Genomic DNA, 26,737 nt, shown 5'->3' with positions numbered 1-26,737 from the left:
TTGGAACGCTCGCGAGATTCCGTCCTCGACGGCGGGCCGAGAGCCCGGCTTTTGATGGGAGGGCGGTCGCGAGCCGGGCCGTCTTCTCGCGCTCTTTTCTCGTTCCTCTCTTCTCAGCCGCGCGAGAGGCGGCGGCGTGGGAGGATGTGGCTGGGCTGGGCTGGGCTGGGCTGGGCTCGCCTCGCCTTCCAGTCGCCGGGACGTGGAGGCGGTGTCCGTGCGAGGCCGGGTCGGCTCTGAGGTACCGCGCGCCTTTCCCTCGCTTCCTCCCCGGCCTCGCGTGGGACGGAGGGAGGCTCTGTAGTGTCCGGGGAAGGGGCTCCCACGGCGGCTCGGTCCCCTCAGGCCCTGCTCTGCCTCACCGCGTGGGGCACTCCCCCCCCCCCCCCCCCCCCCCGGATGGGTGTAGCAGGCGGCCGCTCTGGGAGGGGCCTGGCCGGTGCGAGGGGGGCGCTCTGTGCTGGGCACGGGGCTGAATTGCCGCCGGATTCGCCCTGAGCCTCCCGGTCCAGCGTGGTACGGGGCCGCCTCATCAACACCCCCCACAGCCGGGAAGAGGCTGGGGGGCTGTTTCCGTTGGAACTAGCTCTGGGCCCACCAGGAATTGCCAGAGCGGGGCGGGCTCGTCTCAAAGAGCCTGAGAGACTCCCCCAATGGCCTGGCAGCTGGAGACGCTTTCATCTCTCACCCCCCTAATTTGTGTTTAAACCAAGCACATTGGGTTCTGAAAGATCTGGTGGGATTTTTTTTTTTATTTTAGAAAATGGGGTTTTTCCCCTTCAAAAATGCTCCAGAATGTTTTCCTTTTTTTTTTTTTTTTTTTTTTTTTTTTTTGGACACAATCAGTGTTTGTCATGGAAAGTCATAAAATAATGTAGCTAACAATCCGGTATTTTTGTGAAACTGTTCTGATGGGCAGTTTTGGACCAGCTCTCCTGTTTGTCACATCAGCAGCACAGATTCATTATCTGCGGAAGTGTCCCAGTCTTTAATATCTGGGATTAATTGATATCTTGCATTCTCCATTTAACTGGCAAAATTTGGCTTAAAATTCAGGTATCGGCCAACAAAATTTGTATCTTTAATAGTTTATGTCCTGTTCGCCGCACCACCTTTTTAAACTGTTTTGATGTCTGGTGCTCTTCTGCAGGGGGAACAATCTTAACTGTGAAGATGATAGATCCACTAGCAAACAACTTGTTTGATCTTCCCGAGTATGAAGAAACAGAAGACGAAACATTTCCACCTCTTCCACCACCTTCCTCTCCAAGAAGAGATGATTTTGAAAGAGCCTTAGCTAGTGAAGGTGAGTACAGGCAGTCCCCGACTTACGAATGGGTTACATTCCGAACACCTGGTCGTAACTCGATTTGGTTGTAAGTTGTAAATACCCTTAAATGCGCTGCCCAAAAAACTTGACGTACATGGTTCTCAACTCAAAAATATAATAATGGGGTTAATGGGGGGTTGGTCGTAAGTACGGATGGTCATAAGTTGGTGTATTCATAAGTCAGGGAGTGGATGTATCTTCTAGAGCAGTGTTTCCCGACCAGTGGTACGAGTACCCTTAGGGGTACTCGAGAGACGTCTGGGGGGTACGTCAACACAACAAATTTGGAGAGAACTGAATTTTTGTTTTAAGTTTTTCAGCACTTATTATTTTTGTACTTTTTACACCCAAAAAATTCATCACCTGCTCGGCTAAGATTTAAGTTGTTTAAACAAATGTGTTGCATTGGTAGGGGGGAAAAAAAGTGTGTGTGTCTAAAAACTGTATGTACTGGGTGTACTTGTGATTTTTTTTAAAGGGGTACTTTATAAAAAAAAAGTTGAGAAACACTGTTCTAGAGAACTATCTTTATTGTAACATAGATACTGAAATACTTGGGAGTTGATTGTGGTGTTAGTGTCACATTCTGTTAAATTGGTTTATAAAACAAATTCTAGTTATATAAAATTGATTGGAATCTTTTCTCCTTCTGCAAATTAAAATTAGACTTGATTGTGCCTGACACAGCTCGAAGGGGAAGGAAACGTATTCTATATTTTGTGTGTTCTTCATCAAAATACCTGTAAAACAAAAATAGATCTTTCAATATGTGATTTTATTCTGAAAAATATATATTCTTGTAGTATCAATTAAAAGAAATTAATACTACAGTAATCAAACAAAATAGTGTACACCACTTGTTTGAGATTGCAATGTGTGCAAGTATTTTATTGCTGGTAAAATGTGACTTTTTAACAAAATGAAATAGGAGTTGTAACATTCTGCCAAATGAGGGCGCTAAACATAAAAAGGTTGTAGTAATGATATGATTAAAACTAAATTGCCCAACATAGGGATGTTAAACATGTAATTCGTTAATTGTGTAGTCAGCAAATTTTATCAACTACACAATGGATCAGGAGTAGCGCTGCCACTCAATCCTGGCGCTTACCAAATCCAGCAGCAACCCCCACTGCAGCTCTGCACTATAAGCACTAAGAGCTAGCAGGGGATTGATGCTGGGTTCTGGCACGAGCTAGAACTGAGCCAACCTGCCCACATGCCAGCTCTTAGTGCTGGGGACCCGGCATTTAACCTCCTCTGCGGCTCTGCGTTATAAGGACTAAGAGTTGGCATGGGGGTTGATGCCAGGGTCCCAGCATGAGCTGGGTCTGAGCTAGCCAGATTGCTAAAAAGTTACTTGCGCGGGGGAAGGAGGAGGATGTGTTGCATGTAAGTCAATAACATTAATTGATAAGCACCTACCTGTTGGTTAATCGTTTAGTCAAGTACAATGTTACATCCCTAGTCCAACGCGCTAGCCACATGTGGCTAGTTGGCTTGAACAGTGTGGCTAGTTGGCCGATGGAATGTGGCTAGTTTGCTATAGCAGTAGCCACTGTGCATGGAAGTCTTTGCAGCTGCCTGACTGTTTCTTCCCAGCTGCCTCAGTTCATGCTGCCTCTAGAGTTTGAGGCCACATTAACAGCATATTAGCCTCTGAGGGTTAAACCAAGTGCTAGATCAGGGGTGGCCAACCCGTTCCAGACGAAGAGTCACAATAGCAGTGGAGACAGCATGAAGAGCCGGGGCAAACCCAAAAATGCTGCACTGGGGGAAAATAGATGCTGGTACTCAGTCCCAGGGCATGGTGCTTTTTTTTGTTTTTTGTTTTTTTTGTTTAACATCTTTTCCCCGGGTCTTTGCAGCCCTGCCCCCCCTCCCCTTTTTTTCATTTTTCAGCAACTTTGCCCCAGCTCTTCATGCTGTCTCCACTGCTATTGTGGCTCAAAAAAAGCACTGGGAAGGGACAAAAGGTGCAAGCACTGGGACAGAATTTTGGTGCAGGAGGATGCTGGCTCAGGGAGGGGGCTCCAGGCTGGAGAGTGTTGGGGTCAGGTGGCGGGTTGGGGTGCTGAGAAAGCCACAGGCTTGTGGCTGTGAGGGTGCAGGAGTTTGGGCTGGGGTGCACGAGGGGCTCAGGGCAGGGAGGCTGGGAGTATGATGGGCTCAAGACACAGATTTGCAGTGTGTGGATGGTGCAGGAGTATTGTGGCAGAAGACTGGAGATGTGGGGGTGCAGGAGTTTGGGGATGAGAGGCTCAGGACGGGGTTCCAGTGTATGACAGGCTCAGGTTTGGAGTTGAGGGTTGTGTGCAGGAGTGTTCTGATGCTGCAGCCAGACGGGCTTGTTGGCTAGGCTCCATTTTTAAATATGTCAAACACAAAATGTTTCAGTATTGTCTTTGTCTTTTTATTTATCAGAGGGGCGGGGAACCTGTTTTGAGTAAAGGGTCACTGACCCACAGAAAAGTCAGTTGGGCCACATAAAAAAACAAACTGCTCCAACCCCCCCCCCCCCCAGCCTCACTAATGTGGCCCCAACTATGCTGGTGGGGGCAGGGGACAGGGTGCTGAGGCAGGGTACTCAAGGGAGGGGTTGGCCAGGAAGAGGGGACAGAGACAGCTGGGGCCTGTACCTGGGGGTCCCAGCTGCTCTTTCCCTCCCCTCCCCCAGGCACCCTGTTTTCCCCCCCCCCCCCCCCCCCAGCCATGTACTGGCCATTCCCCCCAGCCATGTACTGCCCCCCCAACCCAATCCCTTCCCCAGAGCCAGGCACACCCCCCCAACCCAATTCTTCCTCCCCCCCCCCCCCCCACTGGCCCCCCTCTATACCAATCCCCCTCTCTTCCCCCTGCTTTAACCTAATTCTTGGGTCCCGGAGGTGGAGCCACTGCTACAGCCATGCGCATCTCCCTCCGGGAGCGTGCGCTGAGCGACCGGCCTTGAGACGTGCTCATGCGTGCGTGCACACGCGCGCACCCCGAACTCAATCCCCCTCCTTTCTTCTCCCCTCCCTTCCCCCAGACTACAGCCAGGCCACAACCCCCCCGCCCCGCTCTAACATAATTCTTGGGTCCCGGAGCTGCCGCTACAGCTGCGTGTCTCCCTCCACGCGCTGGGTGGTCAGTGCGCCATGCACACTTCCCCCCCCCACTCAATCCTCCTCCCCTTCCCCAGAGCCAGACACCTCCCCTACCCACTCTAACTCAGTCCTCCTCCCCAACTAACCTTATGCCCAGGTCCCAGAGCCGCTGCCACTGCCTGCGCTCAGCAGCCGGCTGCTAGCATGTGCAGGCTGGGATGCTGTGTGCGATCCGGCCTGCATGTGCAGGATATGACACAGTGTACTGGGGGCTGTGAGCAGACGAGCGCGGACTGTGCGCGCGCATACAGCTCACAATGGCCTGACCGTGAGAGCGGCTGACCTGAGCAGTTCCGGATTCCGTCAGGAGCCGTAATTTTTTTCTTTGCAAGTCGCATGCAGTTCATGAGCCATGGGTTGGCCACCCCTCTGCTAGATCATCATTTAGTAGCAAGATATTCCCTGGGAAATATCCCACTCTCTGACTCCACCACCTCAAGCTTCACGGTCATCATTGTTATATATAGTATTACATTGTTTAAAACTTATATTTCATTGCTTTGTTGGTTATTCTACTATAACCCTCTAAAACAGTGTTTCCCAATTTTATTTGGCCACGGAACCCTTTTAAACTCGAAAGAATTTTGTGGAACCCCTAATAAGTCTAATATATGGAACTGAAAAAATAGATCAAAATTAAGTAATTATAATAATAAACAAATGCTAAACAAGGTCATGAGATCAACATTAAGTTTAATTGAACATTTAAAAACAAAAAAATCACGTAATATTAATTATTATTTTTTAAATAATAAAATGTTATTGTAATGGAATTTTCTCGTGAAACCTTTATTTTCACCATTTTGGAAACACTGCTTTAAAATGTAGGTGACATCGCCATTACTTATTCAGCTATGATTATGCCTAAGATGCCCAAAAGGGTTGATACTGCCATTCAAAATTTGTTACAGGTCTGAAAACAAACACAAAAATCCAAAAAAATTCCCACTGTTTTAGGATATTTGATAGTTTTGCTTCCCTAAATAGGTATCAGCTTCACATGGCTTTACCCTGTGAGCACTTAATTTAACCAACTTTATACAGAGTTAAAGAAAATAGGATTTTGCATGTGTGTAAATCTTTGCATAATCAGGCCATAGTCTCGTTGCCATTATTTTGTTGTACTCTCCTTTTCTCCCCTCCCTCTTCCCCCATACCTTGAAGGGCTCCCAAAACCATAGTTATAAATTAACAGCAAAAATCAAGGCTGTAAAAGCATACTCAATGTATTCTTGGTTACACTAAATAACAAAATAAGGTACACATTTGTAGAAGCAGAGATTTTCATTAAGATGGGAAATAGTCATATTATTTGCCAGAAAAGATTGTTCTTTCAAGATAACAGATCCTTTCTCTGCTTAAACACTTAGGGCACATCTAAACAGCACTATGGTATCCGAAATAGCTACCAGAGGTATCCGAAATAGCTACCCCGGGTCTTTTAAATCTGCCTGTTGTTTTGATATTTTTTCGAAATAACAGGCACGCGGATGTCTCAAAATAGTGGCTATTTTGAAATTTGGCGCTGTGTAGATGCACCAAATTTCAAAATACAATTGAATAAGATACGCAATTTGCACTATGCAAATTGTGTATCTTCTTTCGAGTTTAGGGTGCTGTGTAGATGCACCCTTAGGGTATGCCTAGGCTACACAGCTTTTAGCAACAAGACTGTGTCAATATAGCCCTGTCACTGAAAGTCAGTGTGTGAACACAGTTTGTCTTCACTTTTGTTGACAAAGTAGTACCATCCCCAAAGAGGGAGTTTTGCTTTATTGGCAGCAAAGGGCTCCTGCCAACAAAACAGAGTTCACATGTACATGTGCTGTGGCAAAATGTCATTCATGGAGGAGGGGATTTGATCACCCATGAATGACAAAAGTTTTGTTTATCATGTGCTTTTGTAGACATAGCCTTTCTTATAAAAGTGAATTTGGGGGAAGGGAGGCAGAGAGAACATACAGGCATCAGTTATTCACAATAACATGCACAGTATGTGCATTATAAACATTCAGTGGAAAACTGGAAACTGGTAGAACCAGTGACATATTAATAGAAGATAAAGATGTTAAACACTAATTTGAGTTGATAGTTGGTATCACTTGCATTATAGATTTATAGTATGTTATTTGCTGTTTATCAGAGCCAGATGGAAATAAATCATCCCAAACGAAGGATTCTGCTGTGTCTACACAGAAAACAACTAAAAGGCCGATACCTAAATTAGATGCTCAAAGGTATTTGTTGCAGAATATTTCTATGTACTAGTGATGATTTCAGTGTTCAAATAACAAGAATCTTTATGTGGTTGCCTGCCATAAATTGATGTAAGGTGTTCCACATTACCCACTTGGTCATTACCAAGTTCTAGGTTGTGGATATAGGATATACTTCGCTCATTGCAGAATGGACATGAGGCTTTTGGTCTTTACTTTTATAGCGCTGTTATCGTATGTAAGTCATACACTCACAATAAAATACTGGGGAAACAGAAAACTATTTCCCAAGAAAGTGCCATGGATCTCTGTGATGCTGGAAATGAGAGTTTTTCCAATTCTTCAGATTTTTATTTTTTTGTTCTTTAAATTGGAAAATCCTTTAAAATGAGTCTTTAGACTTATGATCTTTTCAGGATGTTAACCACAGTTTTGTGAAGTGCATTGAGTCTGATTTTAAACTATACAAAAGTGCTCTTGAGATTATATTTGTAAGAATAAAGCAGAATTGTTAGGGAGTAGAAAGTCACTTTCTTCTACAAGCAAAACTTTTTAAATGGTAAAACAAATAGGGCTGAATCCCTATATTGTTAATGTGTCTTAAGTATACTGAATGTTTTGGGATATCATATTTTGGTGTCTTGGAAGCATTCATTTATAACCTTTTGGTTATTAGGATACTAGAATTGGTTTTCCCCTCTGTTCCACATAGACTGTAAGTTAGGGCTGAGACTGCTTCTTACTATGTGTTTGTATTAGGCAATGTACAGAATGGTCCTCATCCTGATTGAGATCTTTGTGTGCTATCATGATACTAATAATAAAAAAATCACAAACCGTGTTAGAATTTCTAATTGAATAACTTAAATTGAAAACCACATTAATTCAGGACACTTTTTTCATATTCACAGGTTAATTTCAGAGAGAGGACTTCCAGCCTTGCGACATGTATTTGATAATGCAAAATTTAAGGGTAAAGGACATGAGGTAAGAAATATGAGCAATTCTTCTTGTTGATTAGTAATACAGTTTGGATGAAATGTTTACTTTTTTACTTCACTCCTCCCAATTAAAAGCTCCAGAACTAAATCAAACATTACCTTCTAAAATGTATAGACTCTATGCTAGACTAAAACAGGGTCAGCTAGTGCTATTTCAAATGCATCTTGGGGGGGCTTTTTCAGTCATACTAAGCTACATCAATTGAGAAAATATGATAATAAAAAATGAACCTGACCTCAAACCATTTCTAGTTAATTTCCCAACACTGGAACCATTCTGCTGGAACTCTTAATGTGTGATTGTTTACAGAATGATTTTATTTATACTTTGGGAGGATAATAAGGCTGCTTATTCTGCAACTGTTGTTTCATTGACATAACTGGCCAAGTTTCTGGAAGAAAACATCAATCACAAGCCTGCTTTTAAAAGACTCTTCTTCCCCTCTCTGTCTGTGGTGATTTATATTTATTCAGTGTCAAAATTCTCTCTCAACTTAAGAGCAGGATATCTTAAGAGCAGGATATTTTTCCACTAGCCTAGTGTCCTACCATTGTTTCTTCCTGACTGGACAAATGTGTCGTAACTTGAAGCCTATTTTGTGAACATACCAGCCTTGGGAAGTGCCTCTTCCCGTTATGCGGTACATTTGAAATAGTAGTACTAGTTATGACCATTCAGTAGTCTCGATTATCCGACCTAAATGGGACCAGAGGATGGTCAGACAACAGAAATGTTGAATAATATGGACACCGCTGGCACGGGGCGGGAGCCCGGCATGCTCTGGCCAAGGGGCGGGGGCCCAGCACGCTCTGGCCGAGGGGCGGGGGCCCAGCACACTCTGGCCGAGGGGCGGGAGCAGAGTGGCAGTGGCTGGGGGAGGGGCCTCCCAGGTGGGCTCTGCTCTTTGTCTCGGCAGCGGTTGGCATGCGCATTGCCCCATCCTCAGCGGATTCCAGATGCTGCATCCTCGTGAGGGGCCGCATCCTCCCCCTTCCTCTTCCTCCCCCGGGCTGCCCGGATGTGTCCAAGGCCCCAGCGCTCCTGCCTCTCCTCAGCCCGGTGGCAGCAGCAGCCCCTCCCTCCCTTCCCCTTCCCTTCCATTCCTGCCTCGGCCCGGAGGGGCAGGACCCCGGATTCCCCCCTTGCTCTAGCTGGGAGCTGGGCTCGCTCTGCAAGGGAGCGACTCCCTCCTTCCCCCCCACCCCCCACACAGCCTGCAAAGTTTTGGGAGGGGGAATCGGGTACGGGCCCACTCCTAAAAGCGGAGCCCCTAAAGCAGCAGGGCGGCCAGGATCGAGCCCCAAGCGGCACACGGGCCCAGCACACCTGAGCGCTGGGCAAGCCCGCAGCACGGGCATGAACTGCCCCAGGCATGGGGTGAGGGGGTAAGGTTGCCGAGCCCGCGCTGCGTGTGCCAGGCTGAGGGGAGCCCCCGCAGACCTGCCAACCAGAGCTCCTGCCCAGCCCTGGAAAAAGGGAAAGCAAGGCCATTGTGGTGTCAAGCGTCCCTGGAGCCCCTTGCTGTCACATGACGGGCGGCACCGATCAATTGCTTCATTTGTTCCTTTTTGGGAGGAGAGGGGGTTAAACCTTCTGTTCTCTGTTTGGGATGTCTGGACCCTGATTGCAATAATTGTGACAATAAATCACTTTTGTTTTTTCTGTTCTGTTTCTTTAAGAACTTTTGTTTAAAAAAAAAATTAGTTTTCAACTGTAGGATTCTGAAAAGGTGCTTTAAAGTCAATGCAAGTATGGATCTGAATGCTGATCACCATTCTTATTCTAGATTATCTATACTATTTTGTAACAGCTCATAATCATTAATTTATTTAGTACAATGTAAAATCAACTGATAATTATCTGTTGGGTTTCCAGGAGACTTTCAACCTTGCAAAAACCAATTACAGTACTACCAATGTCTCTGAAAATATTTCTCACTCTCAAATCTGGAGACCTATCAAACTGTTGGAATTGAATGTCTTATATTTATGTTTCAGACAGAGGACTTGAAAACACTTTTAAGACACATGGAACATTGGGCTCATAGGCTGTTTCCTAAACTGCAATTTGATGATTTCATTGAGAGAGTAGAGTTGTTGGGAAATAAAAAGGAAGTTCAGGTGAGTACTACTCATGTACTTTTATTTTATTACAAATTCTGTGTTGTGTAGGGGGCAGAGTTTGGGAGGGTAGTATGCAAAAACGGAAGGTATGTTAAATAAATAAATGTACTTGTACATTTAATTGAAGTAAGTATCAGCCAGTGTTGAATAAATTATTTAAGAGTGCATTATACATTACCTTTCATTCGAAGCACACTGTCAGAGGAACTGCAGTAACTTGTAGGTGCTAAGGATATTAAATTAGTCCTGGGAGCTAACCCCGCTATGGCTCTGCCTTTTTAAATGTAGTAAGAACCAGGTGACTCTTACAGTATTTAAAAAGGAGAGTCGCAGTGGGGGACTGGGTGCAACCAGGGACTCAGCTGTCCCAGCTCGTGCCTGATCCCCCGCTGCACCTCTGCTACCCCTGCCCCCTTTCGTCTGCAGAGACGGTGCTGGGGGAACTGGCTTTTAACTTGGTCCCACCCTTCTTGCTGCCTCGGCAGCAAGGGGGTGGGGAGAAGTGACATGATTATTCGCATACATCCCTAGTGCATCTTTTATTACCAACGCTATTTTTGAAGTTCTGGAATTTATTTTTATATTTATATCTGCAGCAGAGTGTTTAGTTGGTGTTTCCTGCATTGATAATGGGAAGATGAGGAACCAGGAAAACAATATTCTAATATACCAAAGTTTCAGCCCAAACAGAAATGTAAGGAATAAGACGAATTCTAAAGAACTGTGAAGAAAGGCACAGATTCCTGGGTGGCTAAAAGTGGGGCAGCAGCAGCAGCTTAAACACATTACCATCACCTGCAAAGAGAGAGATCTCACAGGTGAAAAATAACATTGTCATAAGACCTGATCCAGGGGACTAGGGTAGGGATGTAAAATTTTAATTAATTGAGTAACCAGTTAGCCAATGTAATTTGCATCGACTATTTGATTAGTCGATAAGGGTGCCTCTGCCTTTGAAGTGTAGCAAAAGCCCTACGGCTGTTCATACTCAGACTTTAAGGTCAGAAGGGACCACCATGATCATCTAGTCTGACCCCCTGCACAATGCAGGCCACAGAATCTCTCCCACCCACTCCCAGAATAATCCTCTCACCTGTATCTCAGATATTGAAGTCTTCAAACGATGGTTTAAAGACCCCAAGATACAGAGACTCCTCCAGCAAGTGATCTGTGCCCCATGCTACAGAGGAAGGCGAAAAACCTCCAGGGCCTGTTGCTACACTTCAAAGGCAAAAGAGCAGCAGAGAGCACGGGGCCAGTGGGGGACTCAAGCAGTCCCCTCCTGGTCCGTGCTCCCCACGGTGTTTCATGGAGCCCATGGTCAGCTGAGACCTCAGCTGATCCCAGGCTCCATGCGGCACAGCCGCTTTGAAATGCTGCGGTGAGCCTGGCATCAGGCTCTACAGCCGTGGTCACCAACAGGTTGATCATAAGCTACTGGTCGATCTCGAGGCCTCGACCAGTCGCTCGCGAGGCGTTCTGTCCGCCCCGCCCCCGTTTCCCTCCCACCCCCCAGAAGCCCCACTACTTACCTCAAGAGGTAGTGTCGGCTTCAGAAGTCCCGCAGCTTAGCGCCACTTCCGTCAATTCCAGAAGTGCGCTAGCTGCTCTGCCAGCCCCCTGCACCGCACAGGAGGGGTGAGTCAGCCCCGCGGGAGGTGCGCAGAGGGGTTCCGGGCGCGCAGAGGGGGAGGGAGGAGTTGGCCCCAGGGCAGGCGTTCGTGCGGGGCTTCCCGGCGCGGGAGGTTTGGTGCAGGGACAAGCGCCCGCGGGGCTTCCCTGCACAGGTGGGGGGCAGCCCCATGGGCAGACGCGTGCGGGGCTTTCCTGCACGGGGAGGGAGCGCTGGCCCCGGCGCAGGCACGCGCGCGTGGGGCTTCCCTGCGCGGGTGGGGGGTTGGCTCCTGGGGCAAGTGCGTGCGGGGCTTCCCTGCACGAGGTGGGGGGGGGGGTTGGCCCTGGGGCAGGCGCCCCCTGGTTTCCCTGGGGGGGGGGAGAATGCTGGGAGGAGGGAGATACAGGGGACTCTGTCTCCACTGGCACCCCACTTCCCAGCCCCCACTCCCGAGCCACAGAACTCTGTCCCCCCACCCCTATCCCCAGCTACAGAACGCTGTCCCCACACCCCTGTCCTCAACTACAGAACGCTGTCCCTACTCCCCTGGCCCCAGCCACAGAACTCGGTCTCCATTCCTGTCCCCTCTCCCCGAACTCTGTCCCCACTCTCCTGTTCCCAGCTACAGAACTCTGTCCCTATTCCCGTCCCTACTCCCCGAACCCTGTCCCCAGCTGCAGAACCCTGTCCCCAGCTGCAGAACCCTGTCGCCTGCTGCAGAACCCTGTCCCCTGCCCTCCCAGCACCCTGTTCTCTCTCCCCTGCCCCCAGCCGTGGTACTCTGTCCCCACAAAATGTATAATTATAAATGCTTCATTTTAGATTTAAATAGCATGAATAAAAAACAGACCATTTATTTCATAACTATAAACACGTGATTTTAATTGAATGTATCGCATAATTTAAAAATAAACTATTTATCAGAGTGTGTAAGGGCTGGGGATAGCAAGTGATGGACAGGAGGAGAATAGAGAGGGCGGGGCTTCAACGAAGGGGTGGGGCAGTAGATCTTTGCCCGTTCTGAGATTTAAAAAGTGATCTTTGGTGTAAAAAGGTTGGAGACCACTGCTCTACAGCATGGGTTCTCAAACTAAGGGGCGTGCTGACGTTCCAGGGCGGGAGGGGGCGAGGAGACACAGCCCCACATACCCCCCGTCAATCCCACCCCAAGTTTTGCTGCTATTTTGGGGGGGGAGGGAGGCATGAGAGTTTCTCAAAAATAAAAAAGGGGGCGTGATGCCGAAAAGTTTGGGAACCATTGCTCTACAGGTTTTGACAAGGGCATAGCATACTTCTATCCCAGTGGAATTAGTGAGCCAAAAAAAATAGTGGAAGCTAGAGGCCTCACAGTATATTTGCTTCAAGCTGCATCAGTGCAGCAAGATTAGTAATACTATTTTTATGACCAGTCCAGTATTGTACTCTGCAGTATCTTTGAGTATGGGGAAAGACAGAGGAAGATCAAGTACTGTAGGAATTAATATAGTATTAATCTACATAAATTATACTAATTTTTTTGGCGGGTGAGGAAAGCATACTACCAAGTTCAGCTCCTCTTCCATTCTGATGTAGCTATGAGAGGTGAGTAGATGGATTGAAGCATACCATACAGCTGACTTTCTTTTCACTAGGGTCCCAGTGTAATTTATTTATTTACTATTCAGGACATCAGTGATTGAAATACATTAGTAAAGATGTGTGCCTGGATGGTGACAGAAAGCCCTGTGATTATATCCTATATCCTCAGCTGTAGATTAATTTAGCAATGAAGTTTCAGATTTTACTTTAAGCTTTATGTAACTCTTGTTTTTCTGTGAAATAGTAGTAAGATATTTTGGTGAAAACATTAATCTATAATAAACAGTGCTTCTTCTCATTTCAGACCTGCTTAAAGCGAATTAGACTTGATCTTCCAATTTTGCATGAAGATTTTACAAATAATGAAGGCATGTATGCTTTTCTGCAGCCTGTTCCAGTAGTTTATTTATTAAACATTAACTTGTTCTCAACTTTCACAGTCAATGAAAAAATAAGGTACAATGGGAAAATAAAACATGTGCATCCTTCAGTGGGGGGGGGAGGAACTTGACTTAGTTTTTCTTTGATCAAATTTAAGTCTATCCTCTATATGTTGATCAGGTTACATTTTCTCTAGAGATGAGCCGTTTTCAGTAAATTCAGTAAAAGGAGAAGTTTCTCAATATCTTAGCGTCCATTCTCCACTGGTAGTGGATAATAAGTAATCCCAGGAGTAGTACACCAATGTTTGAATTGTTAGTTTTCAAGAAACTTTAACTTTACTTTTAGGGTTCACTTCCCCGGTAGAGGTATAGAATAAAAATGCTCTTAGTTTCTTTATCTGTGATGGATAGGGAGTAGAAGGGTCTTCATTAACATATCAAGTGATTGATGTGGATATAGGCTTCCCATTTTAACAATCCAGTCTATGATTATTCTTTTTTTGTCGTCCCATCCTTAAGCTTTCTTTACTTGCTATTCCTTTTAGTTCTTTCCACTACTTCAAAATCATACCATTTAAAAGTAGTAATAGGGAATTTTGAAGTGGATAATGCAACAGTTCTTTTTATAATCAGAGTGTTTCAGATGAACCAGAAAATAGTCTTCATTTCTGGCCAGTGGGGAAAAATGTTTTCCTTGCATGAAAAGTGAATAGGATTGAGTTGTGTAAAAAATTATAATATTAGAGGAAAATAGCAGACTATAGTGCTTTCTTGGGTTCTCATTGCTCATGTTGAGTAAGCAGTAAGAAGTCTTTCCCTTTTTCTCTGATCATTCTGTGACAGAACTGTTGAAACAAATTACCATCTTCCCTGTCTGCTTGTATTCCTTGTGGTTGTATTTACTGTTGGTTGTATTTTAGTAATATAATGCAACCCTGTACAGCCACATACATTAAAACATATGGTTCCTGCCGACAGTGTCTGTCTAGTTATCAGACTTTCTGTGCGATGGCTCCATACACTAGTTTTAAAAATAATTTTACAATAGAACACTAATTTTACAAACTTGAGGGTTTTAGTGTGTTTTTTTGTTTTTGTTTGAGTGAAAGAGTAGAAACTCTCCTGTTGGTGTAGTAGCATGTTCAGTAAAATGCTATAGTGGCATAGGTGCAGCTCTGCAAGACAAGCCTTTTGTTCTACTATTTACTTCAAGCCTTCATGCACAACATATGGACGCTGGCATAGTCAAAAACATATTGTGCATTTCAAACTCTTTTTTAATATGGTCTGTTTGGTGCTGGTCCACGCTGTTAGTGAATTACTCTTAGCTACTAAGTTTTATTAGGGGGCTGCACTTGCCATCCCCCCTGTTGTGGGGGGTTTGCAACCCCAGCTCTCTCCTCAGCCACCGGGGAGGACCGGGCTGCAGCTGCACCAGCCAAGGTCCCTTCCTCTTTCCGCCAGCCTGGTACATTCCATCCCCACTGCATGGTTCCTGCCACCGGCACAGTGGAGCAGCTATTTTTAAAACACCGGCAGCCGCCTGCCATGTGATAATTGCTGGAGCTTCAGCCAGCCACTGTGGCAGTTGGGTGTACTTCACCACTTTCCCTGCCCCCAGTTCCTTCCCCACAAACCTAGTAGCAGTTTATCTTCAAGGTGCACGGAAAGTGAGTGCTGCTGTTGAGGAGTCAGCGCCATATTTAGAGCTCTTGTAAGCCACAGGTTGCCGACCCGGTTATGGGGGTTAGCAGCAGGGAGGAGGCCAAGTGTGGCTAAAGGTGAAAGGCTGCGAGGAACAGTGATGTGGTGATGACCCTCTGTTGTCCCACAGGAAAAACTTTTTTATAGGTATAGGAAGAAATTTTATTTTCTAAAATGTTCTTGCAGTCTTAGATTTACAGTGGAATGTTTGGTTTCACTATTGGTAAACCTTTAGCTTCAAAGGCACTGATGTTTCTTACTCATGCCTTTTATACAGGTAGTGGAGGGGGAAATAATCGGCTCGGGATGTCTCCTGAAGAAGAATTAGACCCTTTTTCTGAAAATGTGAAGGAAGAATTGGATTCTCAGTCCGGTACTACCTTAACAGAGGACCAACAGCGAAGAATTGAGAAGAACCGGCAATTAGCCTTGGAAAGAAGACAGGCAAAGATGCAATTTAACAGTCAGTCACAAGAAAATGGTAATTAGTAATAGAATTTTCTAGTTTTAAGTGCTAACAAGCAGTGTTCATAGCTTAGAAATCTCAAAGGCCATACCATCAAACCAAAGAAGCAAACAGGACATGCTTTACAAATTTATTTGGAGGAAAAAAACTCCCAACACATTTTCTAGAGGGTTGTGGTTGTATAGAATAGTAAATATCTTATTTTGAATGTTTCCTCAGTTTTCTGTTTTCCAGAATTTAATCTTTATCTATTCAAAGTTGAGAGCTTTCACTGTGTTGCAATTATGATTAAACATTCAAAAAACTACACAGATCAATGCCTCCTCAAGGAAGGTCTTAGAGGGGTAGCTGTGTTAGTCTGTAACTAAAAAAACCAACAATGGTCCTGTAGCACTTTAGTAATAAAATATATTTATTTTTGTTAGTCTCCTGGCATTTCAAAGCAGCAGCACCGCATGGAGCCCGGATCAGCTAGGGAGTCCCCAGATGATCCTGGGTTCCATGCAGCACTACTGCTTTGAAATGCCAGGAGGAGCCTGATGCTGGGCTCCCATGGTGGTGTTTCAAAGCTGCAGTGCCCCGTCAAGCCTGGGGTCTGGCCGTAGGCTCCATGCAGCGCTGCTGCTTTGAAATACCCTTCCCCTCCTCCCTCCTGCTGCCTCTTCCTGATAGAGGCAGCAAGATGCGGGGAGCGAGTATCCGATAAGCATTTGCTAGGGGATATGAAGGACTAGTTGACTATCTGATAAGCATTTGCTTATCGGATAGTCAACTAGTCCTTCATATCCCCTAGCCCCTGAACCCCAGCTCCAGGTGCCAAAGCAGTTTAGCTTTGTAGTGGATTCATAGAAACTTTGAATAGGGGATAAATATAACCACCTCCATTTAGAAGACTAAAGTTATTTAAAGAGAGGTTTCTGTACAGACTTCAAGAGTGACCATCAATCTCACGTGTGAAATGGAGACTTCACAAAATCTAACTCCTTGCAGTTAGACTTATACCTTGGGGATAACTGATAGCACTTTTTTTTTCTTAAATTTAGAATGAAAGTTGGTTGCATCATGTTTATCCTCATCCCACCAAAACCCAGTGCACATTTTCTTTTCTGGTCACAGATTTCAGATTAGTGACTGTCCTGGTTTGTTAAGGGGGGTGGCTTAGAGATGTGAACGTGAGCATTTAAACTGAAGATGGTAAATGAAATTACAGTACTTTGACATAATAGGCAATAATGCTTTACTTTTTTAAAATAGATCAGTCTACCTCCCAGCCAAATGAAGAAAAGTTTAAAACCACTGTGGCTCAAGATCCAGCTGATCTGACAGTAGAAATTCACACTGCTGAAGCCAAAGTTGTTATGGAAGCTGTGGACAAAGATACACAACTCAAATGTGCAGAAGAAATCAAATAATCGCGCTCTCTGGATACAATGACGTTTAAGAGACCCAGATATCAAAGTATGTTCAAATATCACTGGCTCGCTCTCTCCTCCCCTACCTTGGACATTCTATGGAAATCTTATCCAAGACATCAATGTATCTGAACGACTTTTATCTATTTCACTATGTAAAAAGGCACCCATCAGCTCCAGTACCTGTTTTTTCCCCAACACCTTAATTCAGGAAAGAAACACAGCTATTCTGCATTTAAACTTTTTTTTAAACTTGCTTTTTCAGTGACGAAAAGCATCAGTGAAAATACTGATTTCCTCCCACTTCTGCTCCCCACCCCCTAAAGGATACTATGAAGTGACTTTTTAAAAATTGACATTCATCAACCTTAACTTGCCAGGGTTTGAAAAGCCTAAGTTTGTATAATGTTTTTTCATTCTGTTAATTTTGTTAGAATTGACGGTACAGTGCCAGGAACTACTTGCTCAGTATGAACATGCATCTTGTCTTAACTGTTCTGAAGCATTTTATAACAATACTTCATGTTATGAAATGCTTATATTTTAGTAAATTATTTTATACAGGACCTTGAAAGATATTACCTTTTAGAAATAAAAATTGAAAAATATTCTCTACATAACCAAATATGCCTAGCTGTTTGAAGTAATTAGTCAATCAAAAGTTGTCAATCAAATCTGCTCTAAATGTACTCTACCCATTATGTTTGTTATAAGAAAAATCAGTGTGGCAGGAAATTAAGTAGCTTCAGATTTACAATTGTTGAGCATTCTGTAGTCTTAGTATCTGATAGTGGACTTACCCATTCATAACCAGAATTAGACTGTTATTTTTAAAGGATTTTTTGCCTTTAAGTGTTATATCTGGCTGTTCTAGGGCAAGTTTATATTTTTGTTGATGAGAAAAGGCAGATTGTTTAAAGGCAATATAATTTTTCTCTGAGGGAAGGGAAAAAGCACTGAATGCTCAAGATACTTAATTTTCAATGAAGTTAGAACAGGTGGTGTACAATTCTGGCAGAATACCAACACAGGAAAGTTGAAGTGAAATGGACTTTCCATAGAAATTAGATGTTTTTCTGCTTTTGAAAACCTCCCAAAAACTTTGTTCAGATGCTAATCTTTTGGTGCTTATTGAAGTCTACCATCAAACCATGCTACATTTAGCTTCGTATTAATTTTGATAGTGGCAGGAAAGCTCCCCTAAAGTCTCCATTTCGTTAAGGCCCATGAAAACCCCCCATAACTATGCTGATCTTAAAATAGGCCTGAAAGAGGATTTAATTTGTGTATTGTAACTTTAACCAGTTTTGAATTTTTTAAAGTGCACTTTTGTGTAGCAAGCCATATAAGGGATGAAGCAGAACTCCTTCATTCAGGTTGATGATAAACAGAGCTATAGAATCAAAAGGTACTTAAAGTTAAATAATTTGATGAAAACAGAGTAAGATTATTATTTTGGCTGCATCAGTGTAATATTGCTTATGCAAATGTATTTAGACTTTCTATACAAATCTTTTTTAGAAAAAAAAGTCCAGTCATTTTTAAGATCAATTTTTTAAAAAATAAATCTTTAAGGAGGTCACCACAATACAATCTGTAGTCTTTCCAGAAGAATACAGTAGTTGGCCACATATAAAACATCTTAAATAGAACTAGTTTATCTCATCCTGTAAAAATCAGTGTTAAATTGCAGTTAAGGTACAGTTCAAATTAGCAAAAGCAGAAAACATTAAAAACGTTTACATCAGTTTTTAAAACAAGATTTAAAATTGTGGAAAGCTGCTTCAGTAGAGCAGAACCAACTAGTACTTTATGTGTGGTTATCTGCTGATACATCTAGTAGAGCTAACTCCTTAATTTCCTCAAGCAGCTGGTACAAGTTAACTCCCTTTGTTTGGCAATACTCCTGATATTCTTCCTGAATTACTTGAACTGTGTTCTTTTCCTGCGCAAGCTGAGCTTCCTCTGCCGATCTAGTTACTTCTTTTATTAAGTCAGTTTTCATTATATGAGAATTCTTCTGGTAGAGTTCTGTAGCTTCACGCTTGTAAGGTGTGTTGCTAATTATTTCAAGCTTGATGGTGGCAGGGTGGCAGTGTGAAGTCTGCACAGATATTTTTACCTTAGAAACAAAAGTACACTTATTTTTTTTCCCATCATTTCTGCTCTGATGCTTCCACCATTAAGTGAATTTATTAAGACTTACTGTTATATGGTCAAACAGACTCAATGTAACAAATTCTCCATCAGCTGTAGTAGAAATAATTCTGTTCTGACAGTGGAGGAGAGAACCCGGTTTCCACATACAAGAGCCATCAGACTGAAAAGAGATGACCAAACCCTCTTTGTTTTTTAGATAAGCAGCACCTTTAATGCCATACCTATGTGATGCACAAAATGAAAACACAAATACACAAAACAGTATTATGGTACCATTCAGAGCCATCACCCACTATAGTGATTCTAAACCATCAACATACCAAAGCAGAGGAAAGACTACATCTATGTAAACAAACAATAGAAATGCACTGGATCCTGATCAGCATGTCCCATAACTTCAGATAAATGACAAAAGTATGAATCAAGTTAATGTATCAAGAAATTTAAGTGTCCCAGTTGTGAAGTGAGCCTCTCTTCCAAAAAATTACAATCTAAATATAAAGAGCAAGCATTGGGCAAGGGCAAAACCCCGAAGATATTATACATGCATTCTGCAACTCCCCCCTCCACTGAACCAGTACTGAAGTCTACTTTAGCTGCTTGTCAGGTGTAGGAAGTAGGAGCTGATCAGAACTGTAACTACAAAGTACAGTAAAACTCCAATAGTCCAGCATCAAAATGGCAAGAGCCTAGTGAGTGAGCTTCAGCAAAAAATGAGTCACAAGGTAGCAGCAGCTGAACTGAGCAAAAAGGGTAAAAAAGGCTTAAAAAACCTAAAATATTACAGTATACTGTATACAGTATGTACAATATAAAGGGTTAAGAACACTTTACATACAGTATAATGTATACAGTGTATATATATAACCATCTTATAGTACCTTCTGATAGTTCGTCATATCTGATAATCCAGCACCACCTAGGTCCCATAGGTTCCGGATTATCAGAAGTCTACTGTAAATGGTTATGAGGATGCCCATGCTAACTTAGCAGCAGTAGCTGCTTTTTCCCTGGCTTTTGGAGACTGGAGTATTAAAGGGAGGGCTGTCCAACTTCTGCACAGACCCAGCTGCTTTCCTAACTCATTCCGTTCAGTATTCTTTTTAAGTTATAGCTAATGCATAACAGTTTATAGAATGGGAAGATATTTTAAACAAATTCAAGATTAAAATTGCCATGTAAGAGTTACTTTTCATGATGTTAAAGTATGTCAGTCACACATGCTCTCATCTCATGATGTTGCCACATCTCACTCTTTCCCACCACAACCCTTTTAGCCTCAGAGAGACAGATGGAATGCTATTAAAATAAGAAAACAAGAATACAGCTGGTATACTCTCTAACTCCATCTCCCCAAATCTAGGTACCCCTTATGTTAATTAATGGGAGGAATGAATGCAGTGCAAAGTAGAGGTAGCTGGGGAAATCCGTTTTAAACTTTCTTCAAGAAACAGTTGTCCTTTTTTCAAGTATCCAGTCAATTTCTGTTATAAAAACACTTAGAACTAAGTAGAACAAATTAATTTTGTTATTGGAAAATTAATTTAAAGTGGTACAAATTTCAATTATAAGGAAGCTGGACAATGGAAGGAGTAGGGTCAGACAATCATTTAAGATAGGAAATAAAGCATTCAAAATAGATACTGTAAGTATCATCCCCTTTTTCTTCCTGTTAGGAACTTTTTTGGTTTTTAGATTCAAGGGCTAGAAAACCATTGGGCCTAAATTAAAACTTAATCCCTCTTTCAACAACAAACTATGTTATAGTCTGTTACTGTTGCCCGTCTCAAGAACCAGAAGTTTTCATTAATACTACGCCCTACTATATCTTATTTCCATACCAACTGCAAACTCTGACTTACCTTGGTACAAAAACAAGTACACCATTTGTTCGAATGGAGTAAACAACACCATCTGCTGTACAGCGCTCATCTGTTTCAGGGACTTTTTCTTTGAAATACATACACTGGAAAAGCTCCGTAGACTGTTTCTGGACATGTTGTGCAGCCTGTCAAAAGAGTGCCCCCATAAAAAGACTTTTAACAAAGCATTAAAATAAAATGTTCTAGAAGAGGCTTATTTGACTTCAATAATTGTAAGACTCTACAAAGGTCATTCCAGTATTATATTTTTACAAAAATACACCTTCAGTGAAATCAAGCATACAGCATAGACAAGGTATAAAGTTAAAGCCCATTATCATTACTGGGGAAAAAAACTGGCCAAACTTTGTTGTAACTTTCATACCTTTTGGTTGCAGATTGCTTTGAATGGTAACCAAAGACTAAAAGCATTAAGATTGTTAACTTCTACAAAGCTATCAATTACAGTGCAAACACATTATGAAGTACTTCTGAAATGTCATGCTACCATATTGAATAGGGCTGAGCAATCTGCGTCTAACGGTAGTATCTCTTAGAAACTGAAAAATGGAATGTTAACAACAAATAACCAGTAATCCAAAACAGCACCAGCCTCTACAGTAACACATGCAAAACCAGACCTATCTCCACTCAGATACTGATCAAACGCCCCCCTACAACACTGTTCAATCCCACTGATCCTATACATACTTATTGCAGGAGGCATATCTGAGCCAGTGCACTAAATGCCCCAACAGCTATGTGGTTGAGATAACATGATCACTATGTTCTCAAATGATCTTACACAGAAAAATGCTCGACACACAATCCACCTGTTGGGAAACACTTTTCACAAAATATTCATCTATCTGATCTCTCAGTCTTCAAAGGAAATCTGCACAACGCCTTCAAAAGATGAGACTGGAAATTTAAAATCATAACTCTACTAGGAACCAAAACTAGGGACATCATAAACTGTATTTAAAGCTTATTACAACCTTTAATTAACCCACCCACCTTTGTTCTATAACTATAGAGGCTCTAACTACCCACTTCACCTTGGTCTCTTAAACCATGTTAATTCCTTATTTGTTCCATCCTTTTATTTCACTGACAGAGTACCTTTTCCAGACCTGAAGAAGAGCTCTATGTAAGTGCACATACTTGTGTCTTTCACCGACAAAAGCTGGTCCAATCAAAGATAAGACCTCATCCACCTTGTCTCTTTATTGAAACACTGTCAGGCCTGCATTGGTTCTCCAACAGTAAAGTTCAATTTAGGACTTGTCTACATTTGGGGTGCTGCACCTGTGCCACTATAACACTTCAGCATAAACACCCACAGGCAACAGGAGGGGTTCTGTTGGCATAGTTAATCCACCTATCCAAGAAGCAACAGCTAGATTTGATGGAAGAATTACTGCATCACTGGAATGGGGTGCTTACATTGGTGGTACAAATTTAAGCATAGGCACATGCACAACTAGGTCATTGACCTAACTTTGTAATGTAGACCAAGCACATCTGGGTTTTTAAAAAGGCGGTATGAATACAGGATGAAAATCGTTTTTAAATTATGGTTTATTTAGGGTTGGAAAATCCATATCAGATCCTTTTCCTTTCTGTTGGCAGAGAGAAGCCACTATCACCAATCATACTCCCATTATTTCTTCCATCATGAGCAAGGGATGAGAAGAATTGAAAGGTGCAGAAGCTAAGTACAGAGGGCTGGCTTCAGTGTAACTAGTCCACTAGGCAGCTCAGGATTATCTGGCTCCAGTAAGCTCATTTTTATTTACTTTTTACACATTACAGCACATTAGTGCATACCAGTAGGGTCTACAAAGGGACCAAATGCACGTTAGTGAATTTAAGAAATCACGCCCTCATAGTGAGCGTTATCACGCTGTGTGGATAAGCCCTTCGGCTTTTAGCTAGCTTCTACTGTACTCTACTGACAACACTATCTTTCCAGAGGTAAATGGGGCTTCTTTGTCCCTTTTCCTGGGACAATCTGCCTCTACAAGATTCCCAAACAAAAACTGTAACTAAAATCGGAGATTTGTTCTTTCTTACCCTCTTTTTTCATTAGTGATGCAAGTCCAGCTACACTTTCAACCTAAAGTACTTGTTTGTTTCTTAAAGATCTCATCACACTCTGCCTACAGATTTACAAATTTGTTAACTGCTGTGTTAAAAACTTGATTCAGGAAAATTTTACTTTTATCAGCAGAACTTGCTTGATCCAAATTAGGCTATGAAAAATGAAACTTATTCCCCCCCATGAAAAAGTCAAGCATGTAGTTCTAGCAGAAACATCAAAAGATTGTGACGGTTAATTCCCAAATTTTTATCCCAAGGTTAAAGATAGCTATGTGTTCTCTGTATCAAACTGAACGTTTTTAAAAAAATATAAAAAACAACAAATAATCTAGCAGCACCTTAAAGATTAACAAAACTTGTAGATGGTATCTTGAGCTTTTGTGGGCACAACCCACTTCTTCAGATGAAAGAAGTGGGTTGTGCTCATGAAACCATCCATGTGTTTTGTTAGTCTTTAATGTGCTGCTAGACTAATCGTTTTTTAAGTTTTTCCAGTTACAGACTAACTTGGATACCCCCTGAACCTTCTGTACATTTTTAAACATCAGAATTTCAGTGAAAATTTTGGAAACGAGTTTTTGGGTCCAGAAACCTTTAGAGAAGGAAACAGAAAAACTCAGAGATGCGCCATCAAAGACATTTTAAAATAACTTATCATGTATGTTAGCAAGTAATACAGTCACTGTCAAAGGAAGCAACCTGATTAACAAAAGGCCACAGACTTTTCTTCAGATATGCAAATGGATTTGAGAACAACATTTAGCCCAATGGTACCAACTTTTGCTCAGCTGGGGCAAGGGGCTTTTTGCCTTCGATAATCGAAAAAATGTTGGTATTTTCAGTTCAAACTTACCAACTCTTGCCATTAAGGCAGTTATTAGCACAAGCCAAACAAGGCCAACTTTCATATAAAGTATTTACTGTATTGTTAAAATGCTATGGCTTAGGCTGAGGCAAAGAAACCCTACGTATGGTTTATGTCTTCCTAGACCTTGCAACTCCAGAGCAGTCATTTAGAGAAATGATGTTTTAAAAAGATGGGAGTTTCTTGTTAACCATTTACAAAAAGGAATTACTATTTCAAATTTCTGTAATATCACAGGGAATAAGACTATGTTGCAAGTTCCTGCATACTTTTTAAGTGTGCTTCCTACCTTCCACCTTTCTAATGCTTCACCACACACTCAAGGGCTGAGTCTGCATTGGCAAGATTTTGCACAAAAACTTGCCGCCTGTCTACACTGGCTGCGAGCTCTTGCGCAAGAACACTGACGTACTAATCATAGAATCATAGAACCATAGCGCTGGAAGAGACCTCAGAAGGTCATCAAGTCCAGCCCCCTGCTCTAGGCAGGACCAATTCCAACTAAATCAACCCGGCCAGGGCTTTGTCAAGCCGAGACTTAAACACCTCCAGGGATGGAGACTCCATTACTTGCGCAAGTAGAGCTTCTTGCGCAAGAACTATGACGCTCTCGCTCAGGAATAAGCCCTTTTGCGCAAGAGGCCAGTGTAGATAGGCAACATGAATTTCTTGCGCAAGAAAGCCCGATGGCTAAAATGGCCATCGGAGCTTTCTTGCGCGAGAGAGCGTCTACACTGGCACAGATTCTTTTGCGCAAAAGCACATGCCAGTGTAGACACTCTCTTGCGCAAATATTTTAACGCAAAAACTCTTGCATTAAAAGTATTTGCGCAAAATCTTGCCAATGTAGACGTAGCCAAGAGGATTAAACCTTTGCATTTCTGGTTGTATATTTTCCTGTTTTGCTTAAGTGTAAGCTGTAATGACATTTTCAAGTTTTACCTATATTCCTTTGATTACTTTATACTGTGATTTAATGATGTTTAATATTATTTAATTAAAAGACTAGCTTTATTATGTAGCATCTAGAAGCTCCCAGTAAGAATTGAGGACTATTGCACAAGGTGCTGTTCAAACACATTCAAAGACATAACTGCCCTCCATCTTACCCTGTTTCTGTTGTTGATGTGTCTACACAATTCCTCAAGATCTTTGTTGCTGAACAAATTAACTGTAGCATTTACTTCAGTATCTTTTAAAGTGGCAACCATTAGCAGTCTGTGGACGACAATATCAGCATATCTTCTAATAGGAGAAGTAAAATGCGTATATTTATCTAGGGCCAGTCCTATGACAAAAGGAGACAGTGATGAAAAGAAGTAATTAAACTCCAGTGATTGAAAGAAAAAAAGTTACACAGAAGTGTGTGTGTGTGTGTGTGTGTGTGTGTGTGTATTTATATTTACATAACACACACCCGCACTCCCTCCCTTCCTCCCCCCAAAGCTAGGGTACCATAATGATGGAACTCTTCTTCAGGACAAGAGCCACTTGAGAAGTACAGTGCATTAGACATTGCCTGAGTAGCCATGGACCGCAGTAGTTTATTCACAATTGGATCTAAGGGATCTTCTGCTTTATCCAGAGAATCAGCCAGTGCTTTATTAGACCTACCAAAAACAAATAATGAATTCTTAATATAATTATGCTGTCCCTGAACATTAGACCGTGTGATTTAAAAATAGCAAGGCAATACACGTTCAAGTAATTAATAATCAGATTTCATTTTGCTTAATAATTAAAACTTCTAAACCAAAAACTGTAGCAGCACCTCTGCCCTAGAATAGTATTCTTATTTGAAAATGCCAGATTCCATTTAGTTAAGCTTCCTCTTCTGCTCCTCTTCTGAATGCCATGCGAGGGCCAGGCGCGACTGGAGCATGTGGGCTACTCTATTCTTATTTCTGTGAAGTTGCCCAGTCTCATAAAATGGATGGAGGAGCTGGTTTCACCCACTATACAAGCGCTAGTCTGCAGAGCTGGCCACACAAGGCAGGAGGAGTAAGCTGCACCCCAATCAAAAGGATGTAGTTGTGAACACACATATGCTCCCAGTATTCCCAAAAGGGATGCCTTTTGGTGCTTTCCTTGAAATTGCAATGGTCTACACCACAACCCTCACAGGTACAACCTTTCCCTAAATTTTAAATGCTAACTTATATTTCACTCAACCTTCTTTAGTCAAGAAGAGCAAACTCAGGATGCTACTAGAGCAGGCCCCAGACAGGCTCCCCGCTTGCCTAGCCCCACCCACACGTGCTCAGAAATGCGGTTGCGGGGAAGTTTCACTTTAAAAACTGAGCCCGGCGGAGGGGGGGGAAGCTTTAGGAGCTGCTCCCACCCCCAGCACAATCCTATTGGCTGGCTTCTGGCCAGAAACTGGCCAATGGGAGCTGCCTGTTTCAATAACAAGCAGCCACAAAGCACAAAGAGCTCATAGTTATTCACAGAGAGCACATGGCTGCAGCCTGTGCGGGGGGCGGGGCAGGCAGAGAGACCGATTCAGGAACAGGCTGCTAGCTGGTAAGTCCCTGGCCAGAGGCTGCCTCTGGAACCCCAGCCTCTTCCTTTCCCAACCACTCCTGTCCCTCTACTCCACATACCCAAATCTGCTGCCTCCTCTCCTGCATCCATACCCCCTCCCAGATCCAGCACCCCAATCCCCTGCCCCAGATCACAGTCTCCTCCTGCCATAACTCACAACCCAATCCCCTACACCCCTCTCCTGTACCCCAATTCCCTGCCCTAGGTCACAATCCAACCCCAGTCCAG

General features: G+C 43.0%; 2 protein-coding genes and 1 non-coding gene across 3 annotated transcripts in view; 2 read left to right on the top strand and 1 right to left on the bottom strand.

Moving 5' to 3' along the window:
* Window positions 1-101: 101 nt before the first annotated feature.
* TIPIN (TIMELESS interacting protein) lies at window positions 102-17,541 on the top strand. Its single transcript, XM_089782085.1, has 8 exons — window positions 102-241; window positions 1,151-1,306; window positions 6,620-6,713; window positions 7,604-7,679; window positions 9,692-9,814; window positions 13,315-13,378; window positions 15,375-15,578; window positions 16,818-17,541. The coding sequence occupies exons 2-8, from the start codon at window positions 1,174-1,176 to the stop codon at window positions 16,973-16,975; spliced, it is 852 nt and encodes a 283-aa protein (XP_089638211.1). The 5' UTR covers window positions 102-241; window positions 1,151-1,173; the 3' UTR covers window positions 16,976-17,541.
* Window positions 14,283-14,416, top strand: LOC112546831 (small Cajal body-specific RNA 14). The gene has a single exon (XR_003090552.1).
* Window positions 17,210-26,737, bottom strand: part of DIS3L (DIS3 like exosome 3'-5' exoribonuclease) — a 35,649-nt gene continuing 26,121 nt past the window's right edge. Inside the window, exons 13-17 of the mRNA XM_075896870.2 lie at window positions 25,421-25,575; window positions 25,075-25,253; window positions 20,998-21,143; window positions 19,182-19,356; window positions 17,210-19,097 (exon numbers count right to left, since the gene is read on the bottom strand). Of these exons, the coding sequence (XP_075752985.1) occupies window positions 18,786-19,097; window positions 19,182-19,356; window positions 20,998-21,143; window positions 25,075-25,253; window positions 25,421-25,575 (967 nt within the window). The 3' untranslated portion in view covers window positions 17,210-18,785. The remainder of the gene's footprint in view (window positions 19,098-19,181; window positions 19,357-20,997; window positions 21,144-25,074; window positions 25,254-25,420; window positions 25,576-26,737) is intronic.

The sequence above is a fragment of the Pelodiscus sinensis genome, chromosome 14, assembly GCF_052426305.1.
Source record: "Pelodiscus sinensis isolate ZL-2025 chromosome 14, ASM5242630v1, whole genome shotgun sequence".
In the NCBI taxonomy this organism is placed as follows: domain Eukaryota; kingdom Metazoa; phylum Chordata; order Testudines; family Trionychidae; genus Pelodiscus; species Pelodiscus sinensis.
This window is presented reverse-complemented; position numbering and strand designations above follow the sequence as displayed.